The sequence below is a fragment of the Macrobrachium nipponense genome, chromosome 33 (assembly GCF_015104395.2).
Source record: "Macrobrachium nipponense isolate FS-2020 chromosome 33, ASM1510439v2, whole genome shotgun sequence".
Classification (NCBI taxonomy): domain Eukaryota; kingdom Metazoa; phylum Arthropoda; class Malacostraca; order Decapoda; family Palaemonidae; genus Macrobrachium; species Macrobrachium nipponense.
This window is the reverse complement of record NC_087219.1, coordinates 27,729,911-27,751,918: the sequence shown is the minus strand read 5'-3', so window position 1 is coordinate 27,751,918 and position 22,008 is coordinate 27,729,911. Positions and strand designations below refer to the sequence as shown.

At 43.1% G+C, this 22,008-nt stretch overlaps 1 protein-coding gene across 5 annotated transcripts in view; it reads left to right on the top strand.

Annotated features, from left to right (window-relative positions):
• Window positions 1–22,008, top strand: part of LOC135203053 (two pore calcium channel protein 1-like) — a 734,396-nt gene that overhangs the window by 688,493 nt on the left and 23,895 nt on the right. For all 5 annotated transcript variants that reach the window (XM_064232644.1, XM_064232646.1, XM_064232647.1 and 2 more), the window contains 4 exons: window positions 10,703–10,854; window positions 11,136–11,355; window positions 12,077–12,167; window positions 12,971–13,084. In XM_064232644.1, coding sequence (XP_064088714.1) covers window positions 10,703–10,854; window positions 11,136–11,355; window positions 12,077–12,167; window positions 12,971–13,084 — 577 coding nt within the window. The remainder of the gene's footprint in view (window positions 1–10,702; window positions 10,855–11,135; window positions 11,356–12,076; window positions 12,168–12,970; window positions 13,085–22,008) is intronic.

The window sequence follows — 22,008 nt, the reverse complement described above, 5'->3', positions numbered from 1 at the left end:
AAAACAACCTTTGGTTGTAGCTTTTATCAGTTTTGAAATATTTTCATATAAATAACAATAAATAGAAAAAATTCGTCCTTCGGTCAAATTTAACTCGACCGAAATGGTCGAAAACTGCAATTGTAAGCTACAACACTTACAGTCTAGTAATACTCAATCAATTACCTTCATTTTGCAACAAACGGGAAGTCTCTAGCACAATATTTTGATTTATGGTGAATGTTTGAAAACTATTTTTTTTTACGTCCGCGCGTTACGAATTCATGCATCATTTTGTGATAATATTTTCTCTGTGTTGCCTTGATCGTTTTACAATGTGTTATATACCAAAATGATTGCAATTTAGTGTACAATACAACAGAAAAAAAATTAACTTGTTAGCTTTAACCGTTTTGCTCACAGCGCGATTTAAATACAATTATATATGAAATTTTGTTTTTGCGCCATCATATATCCCATTATATTTATATATGATAATATTTTTTTCATTTCTGATGGCTGCATACTAAATTTCACGCAATTAAAAAAAAGGAGCCAAAAATGAACTCTTAATCTTGAAAACTAAGCGTGCTGTGATTTAAAAAAAAAAAAATTTCCGCTTCGGCGCTCACTCCCAGACCCCGCCGGCATAATGATAATTTCAGAGATATGGTCCATAGAAAAAATCTGCAAATTAGTGAAAGTTTCCCTTGGAAAAGTGAATACATAATGTGTTCTACAAAAATCTGCTTCAAAGTGGACCTTGAAAATGTGAAACGCATAAAACCGGGGGTCCACCTTATACAAACCAGAGGTCTTTTACACTAACTACCTACCTCATGCCACCTCTCAATCTGCTACCTGTGCCTAAAGCAAATTGGAATGTTTACGTCCGGTCAGGAGGAACTCCTAACTACCCGGCCTATAGTTAACTACCGAACTGCTTTGTTTAAAGATTTTAGCAGCCGTGTCTGCCCAGGCTTCGCCTTGAGTAATCCGTATAGTAAAGGACTTCAGGTTTGTATTGTTAGGAAAAATACAGTTTACTTTAACCCTTACTGGATGGGTAAATAAATTGATATGCAGCTCCTAAGGCCGGGTAAACTTTGAAGTCAGCCAATTTACAAAAAAAAACGCATTAATGGAAAGAGGAAGATATGCAAATGTACAAGGTGAAAGAAAAAAAATTCAAAAAATTTTTCCTACCTTCCACGAGAAGTTGAAAAAGGGATTTTGACGTAAGGAAAAATCTATTTCTGGGCGATTGGCTCGTGTCGCCAGCGAAATATCCTTTAATCTATTATTTCTAGGGTAAATGTACTAACACATACCAGAGAATAAATAAATAAAGAAAAAGGTCAGTATAACTGACTCGCTCACTCTTCCAGAGAGTGTCGGTATGAACACTATGGCGAGTGAGACCACTACCACGAGCCAAATGCCAATAGAATCCTCCCACTACAAAATCCCCCAAGAGGGGAGCCGACCCACAGAGTGGGCAGCACCTACTACTACTACTCCATCCCATGCTGCCGACTGCTGCGCCTCTGGTGGCCATCCTGAAGTTAGCAGACAATCTTGGCGATGGGATGGGTAGGGCGGGATTTCGCTGGCGACACGAGCCAATCGCCCAGAAATAGATTTTTCCTTACGTCAAAATCCCTTTTCTGGGCTCAGCTCGTGTCGCTGCGCGAAATCGTACCAGAGAAATAGACAAGATTGTAAAGAAATTCAACAAAATATAAAGGGTCTCAAATAAAAGATAAAATAAAAATAAAACAATATAATTGCTAATAAAGATACATGTACACAGTGATACAAATAGAAATATTACTTAATTATACTTAATGCTAATAATATTTCTTAAGGTAATATACATATATACAGGAGAAATATCATATATGTACAACAATGGTATCTGTGTAAAGCTTATGTATCAAAACAATGTAAAGCAATTAATATACAAGTTGAATAAAACAAACTCAACAATAATAAAATATAAAAGAATGTATATGACTTAATATACAAAACCCGTAACCATTATAATAAGATGTATCTCCTAGCATAAAAATAAGGAGATGACATCCACGAGATCAGTAATCAACACAAATGTGAGTGTCCCTAGCAAAAAAATAAGGGACACCCACTATATCATCATCAAAGCAGCTAAGACACAAGGTGATCGTAAATGAACAAGGCAGGAATAGACGAACTGTTGGGTGAGGCAGGTAGAAAGGAGGACTGAATCTTCTACTAAGGATTAGTCAGAGTCAGGGGAAACTACGTTACCCGCTGCAACTGCTGAAAATTTCAGGGCTTCCAAGGACTTTAAGTAATGACGTTTGAACACTGTCGGTGATTTCCATCCAGTATATTTTTTCAACTCATCGAAGTTCATATGTTGGAAATAGTTAATTGAGGTGGCTACTGCCCTGACATCATGTGCTTTTGGGAAAGAGTCAGGATTGGCTTGTTTAATGAAGTACAGGATTTGTTGCCTGATGCCTTTAATAGATAAAGTACCACCTTTTTCTCTCCTAAAGAGAGGACCCGATGAGGATGAGGAGGTCTAGATAGAAAGGCTCGTAGCCGTTGTTAAACTGGGCAAAGAGATATATCTTGTGGAAGGGGTAGTACCTTCCATGGTTCCCACCTCATCAAAGGATCTTCATTCTTAGCTAAAAAGCTACGTTCCGGTGAAAGTAGCACTTCCCCTGTGGGAAGGAACTGAATATGATCCGGATCTCTGGATAAAGCCGACAGTTCTGAAATTCTAGCTCCTGAGGCTAAGCTTAATAAAAATAGGGTTTTTCTTAACAGCATTATAAATGAGCATGTGTCATTATTGGTTTCTGAAGCCAGTTTTAGAACATCGTTTAAGAACCATGATACTGACGTAGGCCTTACAGAAGGTCTAAGTCTAGCACAGGCCTTGGGAATAGACGAGAAGTAGGAATCTGTCAAGTCTATGTTGAACCCAAATTGAAAAATCTTTTTCAAGGCTGACTTGTTTGTCGTAATTGTGCTAGCTGCTAAGCCTTTTTCAAATAAGGATCTGAAAAAGGATATAGCTGAGTTGATTGTCATGATCTTAATATCTGATTCTTTCAGGAAGGTTGCTAACTTTTTGACAGCAGCATCATACTGTCTCAAAGTTGAATCTCTCTTATCTGATTCCAAGAAGAGAATATTCTGAGGGTCAATATTCGCATCTCTTTTCGCTGCAAACTTCATGAAATCCATAAAGTTAGGGTTTTGAGAATCCCTGAGGTAGCGAACACAGTCTTCGTTTGTACTGACTGGGAGAGCTTGGGATTGGGATCTGAAGAGGGCGGAGACCCAGTTCCAGGATGAGAGGGTACCAATTGCTCTTCGGCCAGTCTGGGGCTACTAGAGCCACTTGACCCTTGAATGTCCTGAGTTTGTTTAACACTTTCATGAGAAGATTCACCGGAGGAAAGACATAAATCTTCTCCCAGTTGTTCCAATCTAGAGCCAGGGCGTCCGTGGCATAGGCCAGAGGGTCCAGGTTGGGGGCCACATAACACGGGAGTTTGTGGTTCGCTTGGGATGCGAAGAGATCTACCTGTAGACCTGGAACTCTCTGAAGAATCCATTGGAACGAACTGTTGTCCAGTGACCATTCGACTCTAGAGGTACTGATCGGGATAGAGCATCTGCTATGACGTTTCTCACTCCAGCTATATGGGTGGAGGAGAGATGCCAACTGAACTTGTCCGCCAGGGAGAATATGGCTACCATGACATGGTTTAGATGACGTGACTTGGAGCCTCCTCTGTTTATGCAATGTACTACCACTGCGCTGTCCAGGACTAGCTTTATGTGGGAGTACTTTGGCGGACGTAACCTTTTTAGAGTCAAGAACAGTGCCATCGCCTCCAGTACGTTTATATGGAACTGACGGAACTGAGGTGACCACGTTCCCTGAACCTTTTTGAACTGGGAATATCCTCCCCAACCGCTTAATGAAGCGTCTGTGTGGATAGTTATCCCTGGAGGAGGAAACTGAAGGGGCACTGACACCGATAGGTTCTTGACTTTCGCCCACGGCCGAAGTCGATTCTTTAGAATCAGAGGGACTGAGGACAATTTGTCCCTGGACCTGATATTTGCTCGTGAGCGCCAAATTCTGGTTAGGTCTTTCAGTTTGGCTTTCATTAGGATGTTCGTCACTGATGCAAACTGGAGAGAACCCAGGATCCTTTCCTGCGATCTTCTTGAAGCCAGTTTGTGACTTAGAAATTGCTTGACTGACTTTGCTATTTCCTTCCTTTTGGACGATGGAATCGACAGAGAATGGGAGGATAGATTCCATTGAATGCCTAGCCACTGAAAGTTTGACTCTGGAGTGAGTCTTGATTTGGTCCTGTTTATCTTGAAGCCTAGATATTCCAGGAACTGAATCACTTTCAGTGTTGCTTTGTTGCATTCCTCGACTGTTTGAAGCCCAGATCAACCAATCGTCGAGATACGCTACTACCATAACCCCTTGCGATCTGAGTTGTTGAACAACTACTTCCGCCAGCTTCGTAAACACTCTGGGTGCTACGTTGAGCCCGAAAGGAACTACCTTGAAGGAGAATGTCTGGTCGCCTATCTTGAAGCCTAGATAGGGACGGAAGTGTCTTGCAATAGGGATATGATAGTAAGCGTCTGTAAGATCGATAGAGGTGGTGACGGCCCCACGGGGAAGTAAGGTCCGCACCTGCGAGATCGTGAGCATCTTGAACTTGTCGCAGCGAATGGCTAAGTTTAAGCGGGACAAGTCTAAGATTACTCTTCTTTTTTGTGAGCCTTTCTTTGGCACGCTGAACAAGCGACCTTGAAATTTTAACCTTTTGACTCTCGCTATAGCTCCTTTCTGAAGGAGATCCTCCGCATACTCCGTCAGTTCTTTGGAAGGAAGTTGACGGAAAGGCCTGGATGGAGGTGGGTTCGTCAACCACTCCAACCCAGGCCTTTTGACACAATGCTCTGAGCCCACTTGCTGAAGTTCCACCGGTGGCGAAAGTGAAACAGCCTCCCTCCTACCTGAAGTTCTTCATTGGTTCTGGTAACCTCCTCGGCCTCCTCTGAAGTGTTTTCCCCTATTAAAGGGGCCTCCCGATCCTCTCCCACGAAAGGAACGTTTACCTCTGCCTCCCTTACCCGAGCGGTCATACTTCTGTGAAGATTGACTCTCGAAGGTTTGATTGTAAGCTGGAGAGATGGCATAAGAGGTGGAGGGCTGAGGCTGAGGGGAGATCACGTAAATTGGCTGTGATTGAGCCTTTGAAGTGGAGGGTTGGGCTGTTTGCACTAAGGGAACCGCCGGAACTTGCTGAGAAAAGCGTGGCTGCTTTTTCTGGTAGGGCTGGAAACGCCTGGGTTTTCCTTTGCCCTTTACCTCTAGCTGTGATCTTGCCTCCTCCTAGCCGTAAGGCCCCAACGGTCCTTAAGGCTCTGGTTCAACCTTGTAGCCTCTGACTGGACTTCCTTCACCATCGCTTCTGGGAAGAGATCTGCTCCCCAGATGCTTGACGAGAGTAACCTATTCGGCTCGTGCCGAATGGTTGCTTCTTGTAGGACATGCTTCCTACAATTCGTTCTAGCAGTGGCAAACTCAAACATATCTGACTGTACCGTTTGAGTCAGGGCTTTGGTCATAAGTTTGAAAAGCGGCTCTGAACCATAGGCTATGGTGGCCACCTCGGACATAGCCATAGAATTAATCGATCTGGCTAATCGCGATTTAGCGTCAAATTCAGCCTGAATAAGGCTATCTGGAAGCCTGGGTAGCTTTTCACCAAACTGCTCCATAGCACAGTCCGGTTTGAGTTTGCCAGCTGAGAAGGTGTTCGGTAAGTCTTCCCATAATTCTCCGGCTGAAGGAAGTAACGGAGATGTAGGATCTGCTTCCTTCAGTTGAGGCATGGGGTCCCCCTTCTGGGCCGCTGGAATGGTAGATGTCGCGATCTTAGTCAGGAAAGGGAGCGGGGTACTCTCATCCATCGTGAAGATCGTAAAGGGACTCTTGAAGGGTTGGATTTTCGTATTAGAACAATCCATGTCCTCTAAACACCTGAGCCATTCTCTCTGAGCCTGGTCACGTGAATAGAGGACCGTCTCCTTTGGTACCCTATCATCTCGAATCATGGCTGAGGCGGTGAGCCTTGCGTAGCCGATGAACGGAGGCTGAAGGTCTTCCGGGTAGAACTCGAAGTCCTCTATCCTTCGAGTTCCAAATTCCGGTATAGAAATGAGTCCGTCCTGGAAGGGGCGTATGACGCTACTCTCCACGGGTTGTTCATCGAGAACGGAGGTAGCGAGTCATACGGGGGAAGCTGGGCTCCACCTGCATTGGAAGGTGGAGGAGAGGCTAGAGGAGCTTGGCTCAGTCCGGCTATAATGGAGTCTTGAGAAGTAATCCTATCCGACAACCGAGAGATCATTTGTTCCATGCTACTCTTTAAGAGACCCAACCAGGTCGCCCACCTGTTGTAACAGGCCAGCATTGGAGTCCAAAGCCGGAGCTGCTGCGGAGGTGGAGGGGTAGCTCTGAATTGGGACCAAGGGTAGCGGAACTGACGACTCAGCCGGAGTGTGAGATCTCTCTCTGGAGGATTTACTCCTCGAGGACTTAGAGCCGGACCCAGAAGCTTTAGATCTGTCTGCTCCGGGATTCCTAGCCGGAGACTTACGAGAGGAGGATGAGGCCGAAGTCGTCTTCTTAGACGACGACGACGTCTTTGTCAAGGATTTCACTGCTTGACCCTTGACCTTGGGTCTAACTGAAGCGTCAGGAGAAGTATATAATTCATTACCCGTAAAGCCTTGGAAGGATGGAGAGGTTGCAGGAGTAGAAGAAACAGTTACGCCCAAGGGTATCCCTTGGGTGTCCACCTTACCTACCTCGACCAACAGGTCGTCTACACCTACCATAGGTTCTACATTAATATCCAACGTCGCGACTTCCGAGGAGATATCCTGGCCTTGGTCAATCAATGAGGCAGCCAGCTGTTGCTGGATGAAGGCGATAGTCGGGGCAGCCTCTGCTGGGTCGACGTATCCTGTCGCCTTGCCTCCGGGGAAGATTAGTACCGCCAGCCTTTTCTCCAGGATGTAGGGCATACCCTTGGCGGCGTTCTTCCCGAAACCGCCGACCCAGGCCCGCAGGGTTGCCAGTGCGGTATCCCTCACTGCCGGCGCCTGGAAGAGAGGGTATCAATTAGATTTAAGAATAACTTAAAACTAAAGATAACTTAAAGTATAACTTAAACTTATAGGGCTATAAGGCCCTTTGAATTTTCCTTAAGTTAGAGTAATTGATGCAAACTTAAGCACTAAAACGGATGCGGACCAGCTACCGGAGATGGAATACTTACCCCGTCTAAAAGCTGGCTCACCAGATCGTAACATATGGTACACGTCTCATGGTACCAGACCTGGATGTCCCCGTGCGGTCGCGCATGGAGCATGGGACCGGCAAACTTCGTGTCCACACGGGTCCTGAAGTGTGGCGGCGCATCCCGGATGCTCACAGTTGGTGGTCTGTAAGTGGAAAGACACATGAGTATCTTAAAGAATATCACTTACAGGCTAAAGGACAGAAGAACTCCATTGCATGCCGGAGCTCGGAAAAATTTCGGGCATAGCCCCTCCCTTACTAGCCTGAATAGGCTATAACCCCAGAGGTATCCGGTGAAAAAGAAGGGAGGGGGTGGTTTAAGGTACTTAAAGTAAACTTAACATCTTAAACCTAAAAGCTCGAACGTACCGGACTAAGTCCAGTGCGTGGCGGAGTGATAACTCAGTGAAACGGAGAGGTTAGACGAGACCGACTGTATGTTCCGGTCCACCCCGTGGGGTAGACTAGCATGTTTCCGCTAGATGCCAGGCCTCCGGTGGTAAAGGAGCCCTAGTAAGGTGGGAAAGAGCGGGGGCATACAGACTCGGGCTAGTAACGGAGCGACGAAGTAGTAATGGAGAGGGGGAAAGGCCAGTCCCCCCTCACCTTACCATCCGACCGGACCGAGAGCCGGAGAGGTCGAGTCCAGTCTGGGTCTGTCCCGTCCCTCTACCCCCTCCGCCTGGGGGGAGAGAGGGAGGCAGGCTCGGGTATGCGGAGCGAGCATGGGCAGGCCTAGCCACCCCCCCCGACTCTATGGAAGAGCGGGAGGGGGGAAAGGTGACTGGACAGGCGTCTGGCTGCCTCGTGATCACATAGTGACCACGGGGCGATAAGAACAACAACTAAGCCTAAAACAAAACCAACTGATCAGCGAGATGCTATCGGGAAGCAACCGAGCTGACCAGCGGTAACATAAAGGCACAATAGGCCATGACCTAGGCTAAGCGAGCCAGACGCCTAACTAACCTAAGAAAATCACATAGATAATAAAATGAATAATAAAATGAAAGAAAGAAAACAAATAGTGGGAGAAAAAATCCAGGAGTGTACGACTAACCCGAAGGCAAGTCTACCACTCAAAGCTAGCCGATGCCGATACTAAGAGCCGTGGCTAGGGTCTGGATGGAAAAGCCTACATAAGGTAAAAGACATGCATGCATGACAAAACCGTGTAGACCTTACTCTAAACAAAGCGGATAATAAAATAGAGCGCACAAAGACAGGGGATGCTCTGGGTATGGGAGACCCAGAACGGACCCAACACGAGGCAGAACCATGCTGCCATGCTTCCGACCTAGAGATCGTATTTATACCTAAAAAACGGCAAATACGTGCTCAGGGCCGGAAAAAACCAAATAGCAATAAACACTGAGTACTTAACTTAGCTGCTGCGATGGCTGCACGCTCCATTGTAATAAAATCCAAACGAAAGGGCACAAAAACACAGAGAAGAAAATGGCACGTGTGTATCGTGTGCGCTAACTGAAAAGGATGGCCACCAGAGGCGCAGCAGTCGGCAGCATGGGATGGAGTAGTAGTAGTAGGTGCTGCCCACTCTGTGGGTCGGCTCCCCTCTTGGGGGATTTTGTAGTGGGAGGATTCTATTGGCATTTGGCTCGTGGTAGTGGTCTCACTCGCCATAGTGTTCATACCGACACTCTCTGGAAGAGTGAGCGAGTCAGTTATACTGACCTTTTTCTTTATTTATTTATTCTCTGGTATGTGTTAGTACATTTACCCTAGAAATAATAGATTAAAGGATATTTCGCGCAGCGACACGAGCTGAGCCCAGAAATGACTATTTACAACCCCTTGTGGGGCCTCTTACAAGACAATTGTAAATTTTACCACTTATGTTTTTTTTTCTAGTAAATAAATTTATTGTGTAAAATTATAACTACTGCTCACACAATATCAAAACAGATCAGAAATAAAAGCAGTAACAAATTCTTAACATATTTGTTGAAAAATATTTACATAAATTTACTGAGAACAAAGATTCAGTAACCTTTTTATGTACTTATACATTTTTTTTTTTAATATTTCTTTGCACTTTTCTTTGTAAAATACATTTACAACTGACATACTATCATAAAAGATGAACAAAAATCAACAGCAACCCCTTAGTATATTTACGAGCAAATTTATTGTGTAAAATTATAATTACTGCTCACACAATATCAAAACAGATAAGAAGTAAAAGCTGTAACAAATTCTTAGCATATTTGTTGAAAAATATTTACGTAAATTTACCGGGAACAAAGATTCAGTAACTTTTTTACTTATACATGTTTTTTCTAATATTTCTTTGCACTTTTCTTTGTAAAATACATTTACAACTGACATGCTATCATAAAAGACAAACAAAAAACAACAGCAACCCCTTAGTATATTTACGAGCAAATTTACAAAAAGACATCATTCGAGAGAGAGATGCAGAACATTTTCCCTTCAATTCACAAGCATTACTGAAGTCCTGAGATGCCTACACTCGTGATTTTAGCCCGTGTAAAAGTTGCCATTAGTGAATTTATGGGCTAATAGAATTATTGGCACCTCTTTCCCGCCCGATTCTTTCCAAATCCATGGATCAATCTGTCCACCACCAGAAACCTGTTATCACTACTCCTGAGGATCAATCTGTCCATTAAGGGTTAAAAAATTTTGATTTTTATAAATACTTACCAAGTAACTACATGAACAAAGCCCTCCCACCTCCCCACTCATGGACATGAAGCACAAATGAATTGGCCTTCCAGGACTGTTATACCTACTCTTCCGTGGATGTGGGTGGCGAATAATTATCTACACCAAAACAAAAGCATACTACGTCAAATTTTCTAATTTTGAACTGCTGGTAAAGTGGAAGCTTATAGCTTGAAAGTTCTTCAGTGCTTGTCTGTATAGCCTAAATTTCATAATTCATTAATTTTCCTTATAATAGGCTAAGTGCCTTGATGTTGTATGCTTTTGATATTGGTTACCTTATAATGTAGCTTGTTCACATTTAATTCTGGGCTGACTCAAGTAACCCACCAAATGTTTAGAGATCAACCTACACAACAGGTACCTAATGTATAGGCCTAACCAACAATGAAGATAGTTTGGTTGACCCTCTCTTACTGTAGTACATTATCAACACTTAGTTTTGAAAAAAGAAGGGGAATGAGAAATGTAAAGAGGGAGATGAAAATTTAAGCAAGAAATTTTGAAAACAAAAGAGTAGAATAAGTTGAGTTGTATTTTATGTTACAGATATCAGTAGAAGTCAGTGAAAGCTATGTTAAACACTTTTACCTTTTTCTCTCAAAGGAAATCAGAGTCGCCTTTCCTTGGATGTGCTACTTGTTTTGCGTGTTCTCCGTCTAGTGAAGATCATTGGAAGTGTAGCACGCTTCAAGATCATTGTCCATTCAATCAACAAGATAATTCCATCATTGTTGACTTATGGAGGAGTTGTTATGGTACAGAATACATACCTTGTCTTTTTTTTCATAAAGGGACACATGTTTTGGCCAAGTCCAAGATCGTTTGTTAATACATATCTCAAGAATAGCACAATATGAACAGAAATATACTTTCAAGTATAATGCATTATGATTATTACACAGATTCCATGATTTATTTTATTATAGAGTATTGTTTTATGCACTATATTAACTAGCATGATATTTTTAGTAGCACTAGTAATCAGGGCAATAACAAAAGCATGTTTATATTGAACAAAGATCCCACTCCATTACAGGTGTTCTACTATATTTTTGCCATCATTGGAGTAGAATCCTTCCAAGGCCTTGTTAGATTTTCCGGCTACGACAACAAGGAAGGAACTGAACTGTATTGTGGTAATAAGAAGTTGAACAACACCGAATTTTGGCATGTGCAGTATTGCAACAACAATTTTAACAACATAATTCGGGCATTCATTGTAATGTTTGAACTCACCGTCGTTAATCAGTGGCATGATATCCTTTTATACAGCATTGTAATCCTGTTTTGGAATTGTTATGAAATGGTCAGAGAAGACTGCAGAGTCACATTCCTAGATTCCCATAACCCAAAGGATTTCTTTTTAAATGAGGTGAAAATTTCAATAATACAGAGTTGGAAAGTTAGATGGCTAGATGCAATGACACCATAGAGTTGAAGACAGCAGTACAGCTTGGACCAAAGGGATGCTCCGAAGAACCTTTAGTACCATTATCAGTCTATCACACCCTGGACACTGGAAGCAGTACTGTAACTCTGCCAAAGGGACACTGCAAACAATCCCTGGAATTTGAAGGGTTATCATTTCATGTTGCTTTTAAAGAATTTTTAACCTTGTTGAAATCTAATGCTTATGTGTGGGCATTACATTTTTCCTCCTTACTTTTTATTCACATTTTTATTAATTCCCTGTAATCTCTTCTATTTATTTGTCGAACTTCCTTAACTTTTTTCCAGTTTCATTTCTGATTTGAGAACAGTAGTTCATACTAAACTTACACAGTAATAATGTGACTCAATGGTCTTAATTAAATTACTTGGTTATTCTATTATTAAATTTTCACTCTTTTTGTAATGCTTCCATATTCCAGCATCTTTGAAAATATTTGTGATTTTGGTGGTGTGCCTTGGGGGCAGACTATTAGTTTCTTTCAGGTTGTTGATGTGCAAAATATATTTATCCTTAACTTTACACACTCATTGCATATGGCTTTGCCTCTGTGACAAACTCATGGGCTCGTTTGTACTTTTTGGTCTTTCATCTGATTTGTGTTATTGTAGTTTTGAAGTAAGTTACTGTTCATATTCTGCTAGTTTTTTTAATAGCACATTTGTTAGCTAGTAAGACAGATTGTATGAATAATGATGATAATTTTAAACATGTAGCATCTATAGCTTTCATTGATGGGGTTAATCAGTAAAATGCTTCTGGAGATGGAAACTTGTCAGCATGGCATGATTAAAGGGCAGTATTTTAAAACCATTCAGGAAAATCAATTATAAGGCCTTCATAATGTAGTATAATATGTACTGTAGTTTTAGTTTCTTATAAAGGTAGACAAAGTTGAGTTAACAGAACTTTACTTTAAAAGGGCCTGGGATGCATTACATCTTATACTTGTTGGAGTAGGTTTTAAAGGGACTTGCAATTTTGAAAAAATTTATTTACTGGGACCTGTTTGTTATATTACTACATCAGGAATTAGGGATACCATATAAAACAATTTTAGCTCTGAAATTCAATTCTGTGGCATTTTCATTAATCACTTTTTTCATATTTCAGATAAAAAGGGGATAATTTCAAATACTTGTCCTTTTAAGTAGCTATGTTACCATCCATTCATGCCCTTATTATGAGAAAAATAATATGCTGTGTACTTAATTTCATTCATTACTCAGTTTGAAAAGCACTTTATTTACACTACTTGCTTGATCTACTCTTAGACTGGTTTGCAGAAACTGCTATGAAAAAACTATGAATGCACTTATGCCCTATAATTTAATTGATTTTATCTCCTTAACAGTTCTGAAACGATTGTCAGAATTCACTCTCAGTGAAACTCAGTTTTTAATTACTTCTTATTATTGCAGTATCTTCACAGCTTTTGTGCTTGAAGTTTTCATTCTGGAATACTCAGCAAATAGAGGTCAGTTTGAATCACAAGTGGAAAAGAAGATTCAGGATATTGGACTTAGCATAAGAAGGTTGGTCAGGTGTTATTTTCTAACATGAAAAAAGAAGTTTTATTAAAGTAACTTTACAAGTAATTACATAGCTATTAGTTTGTACTTAAATGGCAGCTTTAGGTTATGAAATTTGCAGTAGCGCCCTTTTTGTTTTTGGTGTAGGTAGCTGACCCCACCCACTTTCGGGAAAGAATAGGTACAATACAGCTGAACAGTTCAATTCATTTTTGCTGCTTGACGACTGTACATCGGTTGTTAGCAGCTGTGCTTTTGTTTTTGCTCAGGATTTGTTCACCGGATGGTCTTAGCTATCGTCAAATTTGGAGAAGTATCTTGCATTTTGGTAGCCCTTTGGGCTTATTACATTTAGCTTGGTGTATCTAGATTAATTGATTGTGACTTGATATGTCAAGCACTAATATTTCAAATAGTAACTGGTATTGTAGCAATGGCTGTAATACCAGGTTGATGTCTTCATTGCAGAGGACAAAATTGTTCTCCTGACCTGATTTGTGACAAGTGTAAAGACTGGGATCAGGGGAAATGGAAAATTTCAACAACTCATTTGGGTAAACTAGATAGAAATAGACAGAGAAAGGTGGCTGCTAGATCCGAGACTAGGTTATCTGTGTCTTGTTTGCCTTATATACCTGTGCTTTCGAAGCCTGTGACTGTTTCTTCTCCTATTCCCAGCCCTCTTACACTTACTTACACTGTTACCTGACTCCCAAACTTCCAAACCTAATGCCATCGCCAGCCTTAAGAGTAGGATAGATCAAAAGTTTGGTCTATTGGTTAATACTGTTGCTCAAATTGGAGTTTCAGTTAAAGTCCTGATGGACAAAGTTAATGCGAGTGATTCCAGGTCAGGTGTAGTACCAAGTGAAGTGCCAGTGGAGTAGGTGACTGCCTGTCCCACTGACATTCCTAGATATAGGTCACTGTCAAACTCCCCTAACCCTGGGAGGAAGCAAATCGAAGATCCAAGGGAGGTCATTGGGGTTTGCCCACAGGTGGTTGCTCCCTCAAATGAGTCTGTCATACATAACCAAGACTTGTCGGACAACTGCTGAAAAGGTGTCCAAGTGGATATTCACGCATTGTTGTCCAGTGGTTCCAACCCTGGTGCGAGTCGGGAGCATAGTTAGTGCTTCCCTAGTGCTTCTAGACAATTGAAAAGGTCTGCAAATATTGATAAAGTTTCCCCACCCCCTTGTAAGTAATTCAGGGAACAGGATCATAGTCCCAAATTGTGTTGCAGTTTTTGGGACAATACAGGTGCCCAGGTGTCTCCAGTGTATGTAGCTCCTAAGCGGTCAAACTTTAAGAAGTTCTGAGCACGCAGTGGAGTCGGGACTCCTGGTAGGTTCCGAGTTTCCAGTGGGAGTCAAAGAGGCCACTGTATCGGAGTGCCCAGTGGCTTCCAAATGCCCAATGGGACATGAACCCCAGTGGGAACTGAGCACCCAGTGGAAACTGAGCGTCCAGTGCAGTCCGAGCACCTAGCAGGGATCCAAGTGCTCAGTGAGATCCAACTGCACAGTGGTTTTTGAGCGTTCAGTAATTACTGAGGGCCAAGTGGGAGTGCAGCGCCCGGTAGATTCCAAGCACTCAGTGGGATCCAGAAACTCTGGATTTGAACTTCATTCAGTGTTAGTACCTCCTGTTGTGGAGTATTTGCTGGTGTCAGACAATTCATCAGTAGATTCACCCATTTCAATGCAGTGATTTAATGTCTCTACCTCCACCTGTTAGTGTGGCGCTGGCACTAGATAAGCATTCGGTTCCTACTGATGTAAGTCGTACTCCTCCGGGCTTGGTGGCTCAGGACCCTATCCAGCTTTGTTAAGATAATATTTTGGCACTTTTGAAGAAACCCACGATTACGTCTCAGATCCCAGAAGGAGATCAACTGTACTTACACCCATCTTTGATTTCTTTAGCAGAGGACTTCGAGCAACAGCAACCTGCTTCTTCGTATGCTTCTCTTTTAAAGTATTTTGTATTTTGCCACCTGTCTTTCTTCACCCCAGCAGCTCTGATGTCACCTGGGTCTGCTTTCATGATGCAACAACTGACAGAGTCCGCCAGACTACGTAAGGTGGTACTCTCCTTTTCCCCAGGAAAGGCTCTGCCAGGGATTGATAATTAGTTGTCAGAGAAGAGGGAGATGGGCAAAGCTGTATTTTGTTCTCTTTCTTGTCTTTCCAAAAGGAGATATATCTCATATGCCACAGGGGAGGTCCTTCATTGAGAGTTTCTGCCTCCTCCCAAGGGGGACTTCTTTGGCTTCATCGTTCCCACACGAAAATCAGTGTTTAACTCCCCCAAAATCATGTTTTTGGCCACAGAGTTGGACCATTTAGTATGGGACAGTTTCAGAGTATTTGATATATTCAGTTTCCTTGATTAGATGGTGGGAGCTTTGATGAAGAAAATTGAGGGCTGCGCTTTCCTCCAAGATAATTTTTCAGCAGATTTTCTTGGAGTGCTCTCTTTTGCCAATAAGCTATGAGAGAGGTCACAAAAGTTGGCCACATTATTTTCATTGTGTATTCTCAGGAAAAGGGAGCTGTGGTGCTCATTCATCACAAAACGGGTCACCCCTTCCCAGAGATCATCCCTCCTTTTTGCTCCCATGGATCGTGGATGTGTATCCTCGTGCTACAGGAGAACGAGCAGCAACAGAGTTGCAGAAGAAAGAAACTTGGAGAACCTGGCTGAGCTCCTGCGTTATCTTTTAGCACTCGGTCTTTCTCCCCTTTACAACCATGGCCCTTTCGACGCAGCAGAGCAAGTATCCAGTCATACCCACACTTGAATCTTAAATAATTTCACCTTATCGGGAAAAAGTCTTCCTCCAGACCCTCCTCTAGCAAGTGAGGATTCAGTCCTTCTTCTCCGATGGCACCAGGCTTCTCCACTTGTTCCTACATGGTATACAAACCATTGGTCCTTTACATTAGGAATACCTTCGGCGAAGCTAAAATTAACTTATGATGAATGTAGTTCATGGACCCCTGTGCAATGGGTGAAGTTTGCGGGGAGGAAACGTTATCGGAAGAAGGGCTTTGATATTATGCCATCTGAGGGTTACACGCCTCCAATGACACTCTCGGTGCCTGACCCTGACCCTTCATCCTTGTTTCTGTCTCCCAGCAAGCTTCCCCACTTTGTTCCCTCTTCTATGGAGGAGGCTTCCTCTTTGTCCAATTCATCGAGTAAAGAGGATGGAGTGTAGGCAGGGGTTCATGATGACCTTGGTATGGAGGCCTCATGTGCTCCGAGGGAGTAAGCTTCTCTCGGTTTGACAAGAGGCCCCCTTCCCTAACCCGTCTGTCCCTCCTTCAGGTATGACAGAGGAGCAGCTGTCTGATCTTGCAGTGGCATGGTGTTCTCTAGGCCTAGCGAGAACCATGTCACTACAGGTCTTGCTGTTGCACTTGGCTGCTCCCATGACGACTCATGTAGTGGAGACCCCCACCAATACTGCATTTGCCAAGTTCTCGCATCTACTGTATTACCACCACAGGACTATTACCTCTCTCTCGGTGGTGACAGACTGCTGAGCACCTGCCATCACCTTGAGTTTTGGCATCTCCCCCTCCTCGCTTTGTGATGCCCTCAACCATCATTACTGTGTCTGTTGTTCTGGAGGACTACCTTGCTCCTGCCGAAGTACCTGCAAAGGTGGAGCCTCTAGCTGCCCAGTCGCTCCTGCCCCTGTTCCGGATTTGCATCTTCCCACCTGGATGAAGGACTTTGCTGTAATCCTGAAGAAGTTAACAATGAAGTCGAAGAAGAGGTCCCATAGAGTGTCATCATTGTCGTCTTCCTCGTCTTCGTAGTTGTGTACTGCCTCCTCGCCTCTTACTTCCAAGGCCTCTCAGCCCAAGAAGAAGAGGGTCTCCTCTCCACCTCCTAAGAAGTCTCGACACAAGACTTATGGGGATCTGCTGTCTTTGGAGGAAGCAAAGGGTTCTCTTGTCAGCTCTTCCTCACCTGCGTGTGGAAGTACTGGTCCGCAGGCCCGCATTAGACCTTGAATGTCCAAGCCTCTACAGAGACTCGCACATCCTAACTTGCAAATGGAGGTTCTTCTCTTTGTACCAGTGAGGCACAAGGCAAAAGAAAGAAAAGAAGCATGCAGGTGCCTTGATTCTCCCTGCCAGTACCTCTACCAGTACTCAGACAAAGGCCCAAACCAGTGCCTCGGTGTCTAGCCAAGCACCTGGAGAGACAAAGAGAATGTCCCCTGTGCAGACTCCTTCTACAGGGGCTTCGGTCTCAAAGGAGTCTGGGGCACGTCGTGAGAAGAATGAATGCTCTGGTTGATAGGCTGTTTGCTTGACTACTCCCAGTCCCCCACTGCGTACATGTGAGAGGGGCCACTCCATCTGAGTTGGGGTCGCAGCTCAGTGATACTGAGCCAAGTACCCGGTCCACCAGGCAAGAACTGCTTCATTCTTCTTGGGATAGTGCCTCTCCAAAGCGGAGGTATTTTCTTAGACCCGTATCACAATCATCACCACAAGTTGGTGATCAAGCGGCTCACCTCTCCTAACCGCATGGTGGATAAGACAGGTGAGAGTGCTGGGCTTTCCTCACCTGTTCCCTCAACCAGGAGGCGTAACTGGAACAGAAAGGACTCATTGAAGGTTCCCAGAGAGTCCCACTTCTCATTGTAGTGAGAGAAGGACTTCAGGGGTCTAGTGAGGTTCTCTCTGCCCCACCCCCACCCCCTCCCCCCTAGGGGAGGGATGATTGGGAAGACCACACCTTTTAAGGTCTTGAGGGTCCTTTGCCAAGAGATGCAGACACTTGCCGATAGAGTCCTCGATCATGATGATTATCAAGTCTCTGGTCAAGAGAACTCCCTCAGGTCAAACTGTTTAGACAAGATGCTTCCTCCTCCTCTGCCTCGCCAGAAGTGATTCTATCAACCTTCGGAGAGGTTTTTGTTGGCTAAGCAGGTTGACCCATCTAGACAGGTCTCTCGTTGCAGCATCTGACTGCAGAGGCAGTTTCCCTCTCACAGCAGGAAGCAGTGACCCTGGAAGCTACTGCTCTGGCAGGCTTTCAGGCAGTCTCATGGCTGGACCTGTGGTCCTTTACAGTGGCTAAGATAGCGACCTCCTCAGGGGCTATGGCTCCTGGGGAGGATTCCATGTTTGCGAGACTGTGCCAGTCTGGAGGTAGGGCAATTTTCTACTTACCTCACCAGAAGGCAAACCTGTAGGCAAACCTATTCTTCAAGAGGAGATACATCAACTTGACTCACCTAACCAGGATCTTGGGGGCCTGAGTCTGCTATGACCCTTCTCTTTCTTTCCTAGAGAAGTGGTGATGCTGCAGTCTACCAGCTAAGAGTCGATGATAATGACCGCGTCATCCACCAGGCAGTGACCTGGTCTAAGGGGCCTTCATGTTTTGGTGTGGCTCGACCACTGGGTCAGGCTAGCTCTTCTCAGGCCCTAAGAAAAGTCAGCTTTCAAAGGATACTTGAGGTAAACCCAGCATTATTCTTCTTCCTCTTCTGCTCAGAATCGTCCCTTTCAGCCCTCCTCTTCCTCAGGGAAGGCAGGTAAAGGTAGAAGAAGAAAGGGAAACTCTAGGGGTGGCATTGTTCTTCAGCTGCTACTTTCTCATGGAGACATTGTTTGTCTTAGTATTGTTTCTCATCTTCCGAGGGTTAATACTTATGAGGAACCTCTCTGTCATGCCAACACAGACCTGAGGTCTCTGTGCTGCACTTGATTCTCATTTTAAAGTGTTTGTCTTAGTATTGTTTCTCATCTTCCGAGGGTTAATACTTATGAGGAACCTCTCTGTCATGCCAACACAGACCTGAGGTCTCTGTGCTGCACTTGATTCTCCTTTTAAAGTTCCTGTCTCGTGCTTTGCACATGCCATTGTGAGAATCATGAGACAGACAGAGATATGACTCAATTGACTCATTATCGTCTTCTGTTCACCCCATGGTATAACAGAAGACTGAGAATGATTTTTTCAGATGAACTTGACAGTTTTTATCTTCTATAAACATATTTCTAATTCGAAAGATGTTCAACTAATATTTATTCACCCAGAATTGAAAATGAATGGCAGAAGACTTCATCTGTTGCCTGACCTGCTTAGCTCTGCTTCTAGGGTAACAAGAAGAGTTCCTCCCTGTGCCAACCTTTGGTATCAGTGGCTTTTCCTCGTTGGACAAGTGGATTTTGTGCTCAGCTACCAATCCAGTGGTCCGAAGTTCGATTTTCGGCTCGGCCAACGCGGAACCAGAGGAATTTATTTCTGGTGATGTAAATTCATTTCTCAATATAATGTGGTTCGGATCCCACAAAAATCTGTAGGTCCTGTTGCTAGGTAACCAATTAGTTCCTAGTTACTTAGAAATATGTAATCCTTCATGCCAGCCCTAGGAGAGCTGTTAATCAGGTCAGTGGTCTGGTAAAACTAAGATATACTTAACTTTTAATGACACAAGAAGTGGTTCTGCTGGCAGTACAATCCCTGTGTTTTCATGGCTGAAAGACTTCTAGTTTTCATTGCAAGCACAGACTTTCTCACTAAGCAGCAATGAAATATGTAGCTGAATAACTTTCAGTCCTCTGTAACTTTCTAGGAATTAGAGCCATTATCACTGGTTGGTGTCATTTACAGGACTTTTTCTCTGATCAGAATTGCAAGAGTTAACTTATCTCTATTTCAGTTGTAAAAGACATAGTTCCACATTCGCCTTAGTCTTTCATGTAGGCAGTATTGTTTCTCCTCAGTTGTTGTTCAATTATTGAATGAAAAACTTCTCTTGGTCTTGCCTCCACAGGGACCTCAGGCCTTGGGACGGCACTTGACTCTCGTTTAAGGCGCACAAGCCCTTGTGAGAATTATCAGACAGAGTTTTGTTTTTTCAAGGCCAATTCTTATCTCTCTGGCATTGGCGAAGAGGATAGATGATTTGCATGTATTATTGTCTTCAACATCACTCTTCAAAAGGTGGGTATCATGTTTTGAGTCTGTCTGGGGTGTTGAATCATTCAGCATCTGTTGACAGGTTTGAATCCTGCATGATCCTATACCCCTTGGACTTTGTATTTAATGATCCAGGTCAATCATTACTTTGTCCTATTGGCATTTTGCTGCACCAGCGGAAGACTCGACCCTTGACTTAGTTGTCAATAACCTTTCTCTGGTACTGACTTACCAAGGAAGAAGTGTCTAAGGACACATCTCTCTTTTAGTCTTGCGAGATTGGGAGGAGGTTCTCTGCAGCTGGCAACAACGTCACCTGTGTGCTCTCCCCGAGAGCGCATGAGACCAGTGGCATAGTCCTTTTCTCACATTCCGAAGAATATGCCACACTGGAAGATAAATGTGGTCTCATCAGGACCACATTTTTGTCTTCTTGTCTTTGGGTCTTTGCCCACAAGTCCTCGGAACATTTTTTTCCTTGGGCCTGTGGTGGATGCTCAACAAGTTGTGCTTTCTTACCTGGCTCCTTTGAAAGGACAGGTTGCATCTCACCTAAGGTGTGCAGTTCTAGAGGTTAGAAGTATTCAAGAGTGACTGGCCTCTCCTCCTCCTCCTCCTCCTTCGGGCCGAGAATAGAACTCGAACCTACACTTACTGGACTGGTGTCTGATGCGGTAAGTCTATACTTCAAGCTCCCTTTCTATTTTTCTTGTTAGAATCATAGAAGCAATCCCACTCCTAGCAAGGGGAGGAAGGAGATTCTGGCAATGAGGCAACCCTTCTCGGATCTTTGCTTTAATGCCTCCGACTTTTAACCCCTACTGCTCGAGTATCATATATATACGATCACACATAGCTTCATGGCAGTGGATGGGTATCGTAAATATACGATCAAGATTTGGCACTATATAGTTTGAACGAATTTTACGGGAGAAATTTTCCTAGTCCCATATATCACTATTGGCAAAAATTCAGGTCACCCTATAAGAGTGTGAGTGAGCTGACAAGCCCTCAGTCTTGCTTGAGGTAGTAAGGGGGAATGTTGTCATAAATTCCCATCCAAGATTGCATGGTAAATGTTTTACAATAAATATGTTAGGAATTTGTACCCGGTATATTATTTCTTATCTTTTATTATATTGTTTGAGCTGTAATTTCAGTTTGACAAAATAACATTTTAAAAATATATTGGAAAGAATGCCTATAACTTTGTAAAATTTTCATATTTTTTATGACTGTCATAGGGAAAAGAGGCCCGCCAGGGGTGGGAAATATTCACTTACAATTTTCCGTGGAAGGTACAGACATTTTTTTGTAATTTTGTTTCTTATACCATGTGAATATATTCATCTTCCTCTTTCTATTGATGAGTTTTTTTTTTTTTTTTATTTCTTTTGCTTTTAAATTGGCCATCCATAACCCTTAATGAATGGATTGATCCATGAGAGTAGTAATAAGAGGTTTGGGGTGGTGGATGGATTGATCCTGTAGATGAACAATATTAAGTGCCATCGATTTGGAAAGAATTGGGCGGAAAAGAGGTGCCAATCTTCTAAAGCCATAAATTCACTAATGGCAACTTTTAAACTGTCTAAAATCAGAATCGGGCATCTAAGGACTTCAGTTCTGCTTGTAACTTCAAGGGGGAATGTATTACGTCTGTTTCACATGATGTCTTTTTGTAAATTTGCTCGTAAATATACCCAGGGGTTGCTGTTGGTTTTTGTTCTTGTCTTTTATGATGGTGTTGGTTGTAAATGCACTTTTACAAAGAAAATTTCAAAGAAATATTAGAAAAAGCATGTAAAAGTAAAAAAAGTTACCGAATCTTCATGCTCTGTAAATTTACGTAAATATTTTTCAACAAATAGTATAGTACTAAGAATTTTTTTTACGAAAAGTAAGATGCAATAAACTAGGTAGTTCCCTCTGTTGGCGTCGCCAAGTTGTAATCTAAGCCGCTTGAA